Source organism: Struthio camelus, chromosome W, assembly GCF_040807025.1.
Source record: "Struthio camelus isolate bStrCam1 chromosome W, bStrCam1.hap1, whole genome shotgun sequence".
Taxonomy (NCBI): domain Eukaryota; kingdom Metazoa; phylum Chordata; class Aves; order Struthioniformes; family Struthionidae; genus Struthio; species Struthio camelus.
In genome coordinates this window covers 22,885,799-22,897,845 of record NC_090981.1, presented here as the reverse complement: position 1 = coordinate 22,897,845, position 12,047 = coordinate 22,885,799, and the positions used below count along the sequence as shown (strand labels likewise).

The 12,047-nt window shown below is 37.8% G+C and overlaps 1 protein-coding gene across 1 annotated transcript in view; it reads left to right on the top strand.

Annotated features, from left to right (window-relative positions):
* The window catches only part of LOC138064308 (peroxisomal multifunctional enzyme type 2-like), a 66,799-nt gene that overhangs the window by 33,130 nt on the left and 21,622 nt on the right, over nt 1-12,047 (top strand). Inside the window, exons 17-18 of the mRNA XM_068926187.1 lie at nt 889-954; nt 11,263-11,332. Of these exons, the coding sequence (XP_068782288.1) occupies nt 889-954; nt 11,263-11,332 (136 nt within the window). The remainder of the gene's footprint in view (nt 1-888; nt 955-11,262; nt 11,333-12,047) is intronic.

Genomic DNA, 12,047 nt, shown 5'->3' with positions numbered 1-12,047 from the left:
GAAACTATTCAGCCTTCAGTTTCTGTTGATTTCTCTTTTATTCCAGGAAGAGCTTGCACAAACTACCATTGAGTAGGATCCATAGTCAAGTTGCTTCTTCTCGTTTTAGTTTAAGCTAGTTTTTGTTTGTTTGGAAACTCCATGAAGAGTTTAAAAAAAAAAAAAAAAGGCAGCTACTTTAATAGTTTAAAATGGTTATGGTATTCTATCTCTGTGCATATTAGCTAAGATGTTCTCTGGCAGTCTGTTGGTAAAATTTACAGGCTTCAAAACCAAATAACAAAGTCGTAGTGTACATGAGAAACGGCTTTTTTATAATGCTATAGGGCTTAAAATGCAACTTGTAATTGCAAAGGAAAAAAAAGCACAAAGGAAAAAAAGCTGGAAGCTATTATAAGCCCCAAAGTGATGTAGTTCAAAAGTGAGGTAATAAATTTTTTTGATTCCATTGAGCTTTTTAAAGTATTATTTTTAAAGCCTCATTTTCATTTCTGTGTTCTGAAACACTAACGTTGGTTTATATAAGCTGGAAGTGGCACTAGGTAGAAAGCATTGGTTTTACTGGAGAGCTAATTTTTGGAGGTGAATAATTCTTTCTTGGGGTCTTTAGGATAATTTGAGAGAAATTGATCAGCTAGATCTTGCAACTGTAAGCCGGATCTGATGCCGCAGGATCACCATCTTCTACAGAGATGAACTTGAGACCTTTTTTGGCGTACAGATTTTTTTTTCCCCCCTATTTCTCCTTAAATGTAAAAGAGAGAGAAGGAAACCCTAACAGCTCTGGTAATACTTCATCTCTTTATACATACCTTACAGTGATTCTAGTATGGGTGCAGATAAGAGAATTTTACAGTGAAATGTTGATCCTACTTCTTCTACTTTTAGGTAGCAGTCAATCCACCCAGGAGACCCCCTGATGCTGTACTTTCTGATGTCACAACAGCTGATCAGGTAGGAGTTTGCATGCTTAAGATGTGAAAATGTTCATCTTACTTGGAGAAGGGAGTCTTGTATGATGTTCACTAATAGTTCAGATTTTCTGTTGTGCTAAAATGAAATTAAAATTTGTGCTAGGTTGAGTTATGATACTGTGTATTCAAAGTACTATCTGAGATAGTTTTCTTCATAAGGCTGATACAATTTTATTGTACTTTAATTATAAAATACTACATAGTATAGAGGAAAAGAATAGAGTGAATGTTTCATACTCTAGTAAGAAAGAAAGGTTCAAAACTAAGGAAACTTACAGACTGTAGCAACAGATGGTGCAAGCAAAGAGTACTTAAAATAGCGACTTAAAGGAGTCAGGATTGGTTAAAGTGTCACTATTTTGAAAAAGTTAAATTTCTGGTTGCACATACAGGCGATTAAAGAAGCAAGTAGACAGGAGAACATGACAAACTGATAGATGTCTGTCTGTATGTTTCCCTCTGCCCGTAGTCCTGGCTGGTTCACAGGCAGCTACTTCCCAAAAGCAAAAAACTGAGTATATAAAAGTCTTACTCTGAAGGTCATCAAATGCAGGTGTCAGACAAACAGAAAGGAAAATCAGGAGCTACCAGCGTTAAGACACCAAGCAGTATTTTCAAAAGAACTTGGTCGTGTCAACGTGACGGTAGCTTTTGGGCATGCTGTTAAATTTTAGATAATCAGCTGAGTTGTGGTAACTGGTATCTGCTTAGTCTCTGATTATACAGAGAGTAATTCAACTTAGTCTCATCCTATTTCACCATATGGCAAACGAAATTGAATTACCGTGCATGTTCTGCAAGCTGAGAGAATGTAAAAGGAGAGTTACTATCAGCAAGTTAACGTGCCAGCTGATTCACGTGCCTGAGATCCAAGTTAGCCCCACCAGTTCAAACCAGAAAAGAGACTTTGGCTCAGCATTTCTATCACTGATGTACTTACTGTATCCTAAAATTCACAGCCTAGATAAAGGTGCCACAGATGTCTCGCTCTTCTGAATAGGCTTCATCAAAGTGAACAAGCTAAGCGAGGAACAGGGAACAATGAGAGAGTGCCCCAGTCTTGAGAGGTGGTTAAATGCAGTGGAATATGTTTTCTTGCAGCCACACTTAGCCAGGATAGTCTTGTACTCCTTGGGAAATAAGGGTGTGGTGGAGAAAATAAATTATTAGGTGAAATGCAGCTGCCTTAATAGCCTGTAGTTAAAATATCTGTTTTGGATGTTGGAGCCCTAGGTCAAATTCTCATCTGTGTGGTTGTTATCATATTTGATTCTAGTTCCATCAACTTCCAGATGACTTCTGTAAACCCCTTGTTCATAGGGTAATCTTAATTTTTGTTCCCCAGACTCATGTTTGGAGTTTTTACTGTGCCTCCGATGTTAAGTTCATTAGACAAAAGAAGATGGTAATGACCCTATAATACAGATGTTAGGAGACTTTGCTATTGCAAAGTAAGTGGCTTCTGGTTTATTTGCTGAAGTGGAATGATTTCATGAGAAAATGAGAGCCTTCAACATATGTTAGGGCAAAATCTTTGTAATACTAAGATGGTTGTTGGGTATCTTCAGTTCCAACTGCTGTTCAAAATTAGGGGAAGGACTTGAGCCTGGATTTCTCGTGTTTCAGATTAGACTTACAATGACTTGATTTTTGGAAAGAAAGGAATGGTGCGGAGTGGCCACCAAACAGTGTTATTTTATGATTTGCTCTGACAGGTAGGTGTACTAGGAGAATTCCTCTCTGATTAGATCTTGCAGGAACCACAGGCAGGGGACTGAGAATCTCAAGAAGGCTTAGCTGCCAAATTACTCAGTAGCATCTGTGCTTAAGTGATAATGTCTGTATATTGAGGAAGAATGTGTATAATTTGGGAACTCTTTTGGAAGAAATATAGAATCTTTTCATGTGAGGGACAGCTTGGGGAAGTGTCATGAAGATTTTACATTCTGATGTGTGGAATGACACATAGCTGCCTAAAGCTTTTTTGAAAAATGGAAATTTGAATGCAAATTGCATAGGTTTTTATGATTCTCCCCCCCCCCCCCCCCTTCTGTGTGTTTAAATGCAAAAAGGTATTGGCTGAAAGGACTGTTGCTGCTCAGTCATCACAGTCAGTTTCTGGACTGTATTTGAATTTGCCGCTTAAATTATTATTAATTTCCAGTAATTCTCCTGATACTCAGCAGTCATTTTTTGTGCTATTGCAGTTATAGTGCTAAACTGATCTTTGTGATTTGGGTTTTTTCCCCTTAACTTTTTCTAGTACATTCATGTAGTAAAATTCCTCATAACCAGACTATCATGCATCTTTTAAAAAAGTTTCCAGTGATGACTCCTACCTTTTACTGAAGTCAACAGACTCTGATTATATTGGATTTTATCTTCAATCCTAAGGTAACTACATGCTGCCACTATGCTGAGGCACTTCCCTAGCTTCACCGTACTGAGCACGTTACACTTGTACTTGCACTGCATGGAAAGCACAGAGATATTAAAAACACTGTGTTAAGAGGAGGAATGTGATTTGCATGTATACAGATGAGAAGAAGTAGTGTTTAGTGAACAGGATACTGGGAAAAGACAGGAGACTGAGGGCTATTAGCCCAGTCGCTCTGTCTTTTTCCTTCCCCCCCCCCTTTCTTCTTTTAACATCCTTCTCTGTGTGTTAACAGTGTAGAGGCTAGAGCACCCTTCAGTTCCCTGAAACATGATTGGGTTTCTTCAAGTCAGCATCAATTGACAGAACAAACTAATTCTTATGGTTAGGGGTACCAAAGACTAAAAACAGGTAGCGTAATGTATGTTTATTCCTTTCAGACTTGTTCCCATTCCTGGGAAGTTTTTTAACCAGTGCCTCTATGAATGAGTGCCAGTACCATATCATAAGCTGCTAAAGGATGAAAAGTGGTTAAGGAAAATCTGCCAGATGTACCTGGTCTTCTAGAAGATTTTAAGGCTTAAAAACTGCATCCTGCCACATAAGGACATAAAAACATTTCTTCTGGGATGCTCATGATCTTTCCACAGAGAACTAGGTGACTTTCCATGTCACAGTGTTACACAGAAATACCACACGTTGTGGCATTTTCCTGGCCTGTTCTCTCTCTGTAACCTGAGCCATTCTTTGCAAGATTTACTGCCATAAATCTTTTGAATAGACTAGACCTTTTGACAGAAGATCAAGAAGTCTAGAAAACGTTTGACTGTTAGTCGTTTAGCAAGAATTGAATCATTCAATTTCAACTCTGTAGGGAATGTTTAATGTAGTTACAGAGTTTTGGTATCACCGACTTACTCTTGTCCTGCTGGTTCTCAAACCAGTGCCTTAAGGTAACGACTGGAAAAAGATTCCGCTAAACGGTTTTTCATGCAATTAAGATACGCAGCTAGTGACCTGCGTCTCTGGGGAGTTCTCTCGTCAGCCTTTTCTCAAATGACTTTGACTTTTGGGGTGTTAACGTTTTGGTGACAAAAACAAAACAAGCTGCAGTGAGTATTAAAAGTGGAAGACGGGCCAGGGTTGCAGTTCAGAGCTTTTTGAATACGGAAATAATTGTGGGGTCATGCATTTTTGAGGGGCTTTCTGTGTTGTGTATAAAGACAGTATTTGCCATACTGTTGCAGTGTGATCTGGTGGTTCTTAGGAGGTTGAGGGGAAGAGATGAGCCGTTCTGTAACGTCAAATAGCAAAATTAATATTCAGGATACATAGCCTTGGGACGGGGTAGAGAGTGTATAGTGTACAGTATAGTGTATAAGTATACAGAGTAATAGAGAGTAAAGCAGGGACGGAACAGACAGTATAATAGTAGCCAGTTAAACACAGAATTTTTCAGGAAGCCCCTTCAGTTTGAGTATTCCGTGTTTCTTCCCTCTTTCTCCTCTGAAAACTGCTCGTGCCGTTTGCCTAAATGCAAAACGGAAGCTATCGAAAGTGAAGTTTGCAGTACTATTGTATGTTGAAAGTTTTAACAGCTAAGTACTAATTGAAAAATCCTCTTTTTCTTGAAACAGTGTCATGTGTTTAGACTAAAACATTCTCCTATGTTGTCCAAATTCTGATTCTGAATATCCTTTGGTATTCACATTGATAGACAGGGAGGAATGCGAATAATGAGGAGGCAGAAAAGATCGTTTCGTTCAGTTTTGAAAAATGCGATTTCTCAGTCTGGCATTGATGAGTCTCCTTTGGGACCAGTTGTGTACGTGAAACTGGGCAGCAGAGCAGCGCTCTATACGGCTCTGCAAAGCAGTGTCGTGTCAGCTGTCACCTGTGAATTTCTCTGAGAGCTATATTTCCATGCAGCTTGGGGTATCTCTGCCACATGTTGCCTTTGGTATATGGTTTGTAGGGTCAGGAAAAGTGACCATCCTTGCTTCTGAGAATTTTTAAAGTTTGTTCTGAGAGCTGATGAAACTCAGGAGACTGAGACTGGTATGTTGGGAGGAGCAGCTTTTTGGTATCGTGTCAGTTTTAAAGTGTTTTTCAGAAGTTTGGAAATATTGCAGAGTCTCTAAAAAGATCAAAATTTCAAATAAAGCTTGTTTTGCTTGTAGTGTGTGTATGTAAAGCCTTATGATACAGTTTTCAGTTAGGCAGTTGTAATGCTGGGTTTGTTCTCTCTGCTTCAAGAACTCCTTCCCCAGGCAGAGAGGTGGCCCTGGGTGTGAACTGAAATAGAGGAGGAAATCTGTTTTCCTGTGTTGTTTCTTGCCGAAGTGAGAAAGAGTAATGAGGAAAAGGATCTCGGGGTTAGGGACTGCTTGGAAATGCAGCTTTTGGACAATGGATTTGCTTTCTTTTTCTTTTTTTTCCCCCCTCCCATTGAATTTCTGTGGGCGGTTGTTTAGCCAGATAACCCAAAGTACTCAGATGTGGGCACTCCTTATTTAGTGGCTGATATGAGAAGATTGACTTTGGTAGCAAGCAGTATGACTAAGAAGAGTGGACACTGCGGGCTGAAATTGAAATTAATGGGAGCTCGGTTGAGACCTTCTGGTGTGCTGTGCTTTGAAAATGTGATGTGCTTTGAAACATCAGGCCTCCAAATGTTAAATTGGAAAGCCCGAATTGGTTTGTGCCACTGACAATTAGATCTTTTCTGCTGTCTTGTAGTTTCTGATCTATAAAGTGAGGGTGTTTATAAAGGTTTGAGGCATTTTAATTCTATAGGGGATGTTTTAAGGAGTGGCATGAAGCATCTGATGGTGCTTTTTGAGAAGGTGATATAGTAAGCATCGTAGGAAAGCCTGCTTAGGAAATACGCTTATTCTTTCTATACTCTGGGATTTTAAAGAGGTGCAGTAAATCCACACTTTGACTAATCTGATAGGATTAAAACATACAAGATACATAGTCTCCTGTTACAGGTATAGATCAAACATTGACTGACAGGATATGAAGAAACTGCTGCATTTTAGTGGATTTTCATAACGTGTGGTTCCTTGCTCTTTTCTCTGAAAGAAAAGAAAGAACTGGCACCAGCCATGTTTCAAGCAGTGTCTTCAGTGCCCTGTGATTAGAGCGCAGGAGTCTCCTTCCCTTCCTGAGTCGTTCTCAGTCCTGCCGTCCTCTTGCTCATAGTGCTGTCCTCTAGCTACTTGGTTTTAGCTTTTCAGCATCTCAAGTTCTGCTAAAACTGCAGTTTTCAATCTCAGGGAAACAATTCTGAAGACTCCTGTGCACAAAACTGGTTTGTTATGAAAGAGCAGATTTTGTAATAAAGTATTTTTAAAAGATCTCTTCAGAGGCGAAAAAGTGCATGGGAAACGCTTAAAGGCCTAATGTGTAATTAAATTAAAACCTCCTGTAAAAAGGTTTCTGGCTATCATCATCACTGTTGTCAACAGATTCGATATCTGTCGATATCAACAGCTATCTTTATTTTTGATACTGATGTGTGCTTTACTCTGAAGGAAAGTAAGACCTTTACAAGCTTTTTATGTAATTGGGACTGTGGGTGTTCCCTTGTAGAAAGTCATCTTTTATTCTACACAGATTTCATTTGTGTTTCCATTTTAAGCATATGTATATGTTTGTGTGTGTTTTTAGAGAATATATATGTAGGTAGAATAAGTAGTTGTTTACATTATATTTTTAAAAAAAATGTATGTTAGTGACTTCCAACCGGTATTTGTTTCCTCACAGAGCTCTTTGACTTATTTTAAATAGGAAGCAAAAAATTACAGGAAGGCCAATGTTTTGAGGTGAGGGTGTTTTCTAAATGAGTGGGGTGTAGTCACGTGAGAGAAAAGGTCGTGAAAGCCTGTGCTTGCAGGGGGAAAAATAGTTACAGAACAAACATTTTCTGTGTCCTGCTCTGTAAAGAATGTGGTACAGCACTGCCTGAAAACATGTAAATTTATATTAACTTCAGAGGACAGCACAAGAGAGCCTCCTGAAAGCCTCAGGTGATTCTTGCCGTTTGTAGCATGAGTAATTTGTTTGACGATGGAGAGAATGAAACGCTGCTGTTGGCTCACAGATCTGAGGAGCGTGCCAGAAAAAAATGTGCATAAAAGCAAAAGATGGCACAAACAAAACAAAGAAATGAGAAGCCATTGCAAGGTGTAATAATGTTTTCTTAATTTGCCTAGAGGTTTCAGTGTGCAGAGACAGTATTATAGTACCCCTGAACTACTGTGTAGTGAGTGAGCACCTTGTAGTAATTACTTAGAAAGTTTGTTACGTTTTATGATGCCTATTTCAAGATTTGCTTAAGTTTTTCCATGTTTATCCCTGCTGGGCAGATCAGAATGTAATTTTCTAATCTTGGTAATTTAAAAAACTAGTTGAAGGCTTGGATTACACTAGGATTTTGTGCAGTAGGAGGGAAAAGAAGAAAAGGTACTAGGCTATTAGTTATTTCCTTTAAATGAGATGCTTTTCATTACTAAGACTTTGTTTCCTCCCTTTTATCTACGTGCTGTGTTATTAAAGGGTATATAAATATTTATTGCATTTGTAGTGAAGTTCTACCAACCAAAGTGACTTGTTCTTTTTGATTAGCAGAGGCACTACTGAAGAACAGACTTCTTGTACGTTTGCCATGGTGCTGAAAAATGACTGATGTTCTATGTAGCACCTTATATTTAGATGGGATATCTGTGCCAACAAGCATTTAAGTTGGTTTTTAAATGTGAAAGATGTATGATGGGGATAAATGGTAAAGGCATGAATAATGAGGCGTAGGGAAGGAGAGAAGATGTAGAGCTGTTCTGTACAACCTGCTTTTACCTGCGTATGTGAAGGTGTTTCGGTTAAACGTTTCCAACAGTCCGTCTTACTGAAGGAGTCAAAAATATTTCGGGAATAAGTGTTTTGATAGTCCACAAAGAACATTTTAATTGCAAACCTAATATAGTCTAGATAACTGTACACTGATATTTTGTAGTCGTCTTAAAAGATAGAATCATGTATGAACCAGATTTTCGCAAAATACATTTAGAAACTATCATGAGCAACATATACTGTCTATGTTTTGTTTTCCCCGTATGCCTACTTTAGTGAGGAAAATTCATCTGAGGGTTATCTGAAGGAACAAACCAACCAACCCTTATCTTTCTGTGTGTTAATTTCAACTGCTCTTTCCCAGTATCTATACTCATGAGCGATAATTAAAAGAAGTTTTATGGCAAATGGGGAGCTCAGACATTCAAAGTGTAGCTGCTTAATTTTAAGTACTTAATTTAAGTACTTAAGTACTGCGGTAAATTTGAGCCCTTGGAGCATCAGTACTGTCAGTTGAAGTGGAAACATTTATTGTTCTTGGTGTAAACCTGAGCTCTTGGCAACGTGTAGCTGAGATGAGCAGTTTTTTCTTCATGAGATTGCTTGACTGCTTGCTGCTACTTAAAAAAGCATTTTGGTAAAGTGTTTATACATGTGTGCACACACAGATACTTGGAAAGATAAGCTCTTGGGCAAAGCCTTCTCCCCAGTTAGAAGGGAAAATATATGAATAGTTGGCTTCCGTTTTTGATAGCTTTACCACTGACCTTTATTGTAGTCTGCAGGCAAGATAGAAAAGTTGGCACAGACGGGTTGAATATCGCCTTTCCTTTTGTGGTCTGGCAGAACTCCTAAATTGTTAGGAAATGAGACTTGACAGTTTGTGTTATTAATTGGAGAACAATCTAACCGTATTATGACTGACTTCAGTCTAATTCCCCATGTCAATTGACTCCTGTCATCTACCAGGGGTGTTTCACTTTTTTAATGCTATCACTCAAGACTTCAGGAAATGTTGTCACTTTAGGAGTATAGAAAGTAGAGCCAACAAGGCTTTGAAACAAATCTATTCCCATATGGAATGCAGTTTATATGATGAAGTAATACCAAAGACCATGGTCAAAGAAAAGAGTGTTGGCACAGCTAACTTGGCTACGTTAAATCTGAAATAACCTGTTGTGTTTTATGCAGTTCGGCCTATGTGTGTTCTGCCTGTAACCAGTGCCACTCTGGTAGCTGAAAATACAGAAAAGCAAGCGTCTTCTCTCATAGCCATGCTTCAGATTTTTAGTTAAATAGATTGATCGCGTTTAATTCTCTGAACCGAATTAGTTCCTAATTCCTACCTCTATTTTGTTAGTGAAGCACAAAGATTTTTGGCTATAGTCATTTTGAAAAGTGTCTTGTAGAAGTATTGTCTTCCAAATAGTGCTTAATATCACCCCAAGTAAACGGCTAGTTCTTACTACAGCATTTGTAAGCAACAAGTGCATAGCTGGTTTAAGTTGAGATTTGGGCTTAAAGCAGATTTGTCATTTTTTCTTATACATAGGTAGCATTTTCTAGTACTGCAATTAAACGTTAATTAGTTTGAATTAAAATCAATTGCAACAGATCGTTTGTGAAAATAACCTCCTGATAACTTTTTTTTTAAACTTCAAATTAATAGAAGTATGACAGTGAGACCTTAGAATTCTAATTTCGTTAAAAACTCAATATTTTCTTTAGATCATGTCTAGGAAACTTTTTTTTTTTTCCAGTTCTCAAGGTGGTGATTTGCTGTTAGATTTCAGACTCTTGAAAGGAAGAGCTTCAGTAATGAAGGGTGATATTCTGCTTTGGAGAATTCTGTCAAGAGCAACTCTCTTTAAAATGTCAGCTTGGGAGGAGGTGTTTAGTGATAAGGGGTTGCAGTGACCAATCATACCTTCTATTGAAAGAAAGTCTATTTTCCTTTTCAGTGTAAATACTCTGACTTTTTAATTAAACTCATGTTCAATTTGTATATGTCATCATATAGCTACACTAGTAAAAGGTTAAAACTTAGTTTTAACCTAATATACTGACTCTCTCTGTCCTGTGTCATGGGAAAGTTGGACTAGAGAAAATGCCACAGTAATTTAGTCCTTCCATTGCAATCCATTGCAAACCATGGAATAAGTTTTTAGCCTAGAAAGATGGACAGAATGTTGACTTGTTGTGCCTCTTGTTCCATTGACTGCTAGCCACTTCACATATATAGCAAATTTAAGATCTGATAGTAAAAATGCTAAAACCATACAGAGACAGGAAAAAGGTATAGCCACTTGTTATCGTTTCTCAGGTTTAGTGACTTTCACAGTGTATGCAATACACTACATTTGTATTTATCATCTTTTGCCTCATGGGAAGTGTTCTGTTTTGGTAGTAAAAAGTGTTCTAGAAAGCTTGGCTTTTATCTGTCCCTTGGCATGTGTGGTTTATATATATATATTTTTTTTTTTTTTTTGAATGATATAGAAGTGCTACCCATGAAGCCCTTAAGAGCAGCAGTTAGTCCATCATGTTACTCTTAAAAGGAGAGGATATGGATATTATTGGTGTCTCTAACATGAAACTTACATTGAAAAAGCAAGGTGTTTTTAAAAAAAGCAAAGGTTACATTTATAAATTTTTTTTCTGGTAAAATGTGAATAAATCTGTCCAGGAGAAGATTCTTTCCAAAACTGCACTTCAAGCAAAAGAATTTATTGAAGATTTCTAGGAAACAAATTATTTTACAAATGTTTGACCTCACCAACACAGTAAGTTGCCTTTTCCTCCCATTAAGAGGTTGTATTATTTTGTCATGTACCAAGACCAGGTGCAGTTCTTGGCACTTTTTCCTGGATCTTTGACAGTTCATCTACAAAATAACAATTAATTTGTCTTTTACCTGGTTTACTGTAGAATATGTTGTCTAAGAACTTGTAAAATAGGTAGTGATGAATTCCTCAAGCTATCACAAATCTTGAGTGACTCCTGGTAGTTTCTATGAAGCCCAGCTACACTCCTATTTTTATTTCCCTTTTTCTGCAGGCTGCTTTATATCGGCTGAGTGGGGATTGGAATCCTTTACATGTTGATCCAAGTTTTGCTGCTCTTGGAGGTGAGCTGAGAGATGCTGTTGTACTAATATTTGGATGAAGGATGATGTAAATGTATTTTCAATTTTTTCCACTTAGTTTCTAAGTCTCTAACAAGATGGGAAAAAGAATACTATTTTACAGCTGTTCTTAGAGTGACCATGAGATGTCCTCTAATTCAGAGGTCTGTGGGATACTTTGAAGTGTTGCTTCTTGTAACTAGGAATGCTTGGAATGATGCTTGGACTCTGCCTATGATACCTATCTGCAATCCTATTTTCCTGTTAAAGCTTATTCTTTGCCACCTTCCCATCTATACAGCCTCTGTTTTCCTAAGAGGAAGTAATGTAATTGTCTATCCAGAGCCTCAGAGGGAATTCCATAAACTCTTTGGTAGACCTTTCTTTCTGTTTAAATAACTTTGCAACTGTGGTGGATTCAGTGGAATTTCTTGTGCCTCTGTGTAGTCTTCTCAATCACAGTAATTTGCAAGAGGGCAGAAAGAGGGGAGAGGAGGAGTCTAGTAGAATTTATTTATTTATTTTTTAATTGCTTATATGCAACTGTTGCTAGAGCAGTTGGTTGGTCATTTGGTCATTTATATGATGCTACATGCCAAAGTGGCAGAGTGCAGACTACGTTAACTGATTGTTACACAGATGGAATTATGAAATAATGGTCTGTTTTCATAAATGTTTATTTTAAGGATTTTTTAGGACTTCTTTTCAGGCTTTGCTA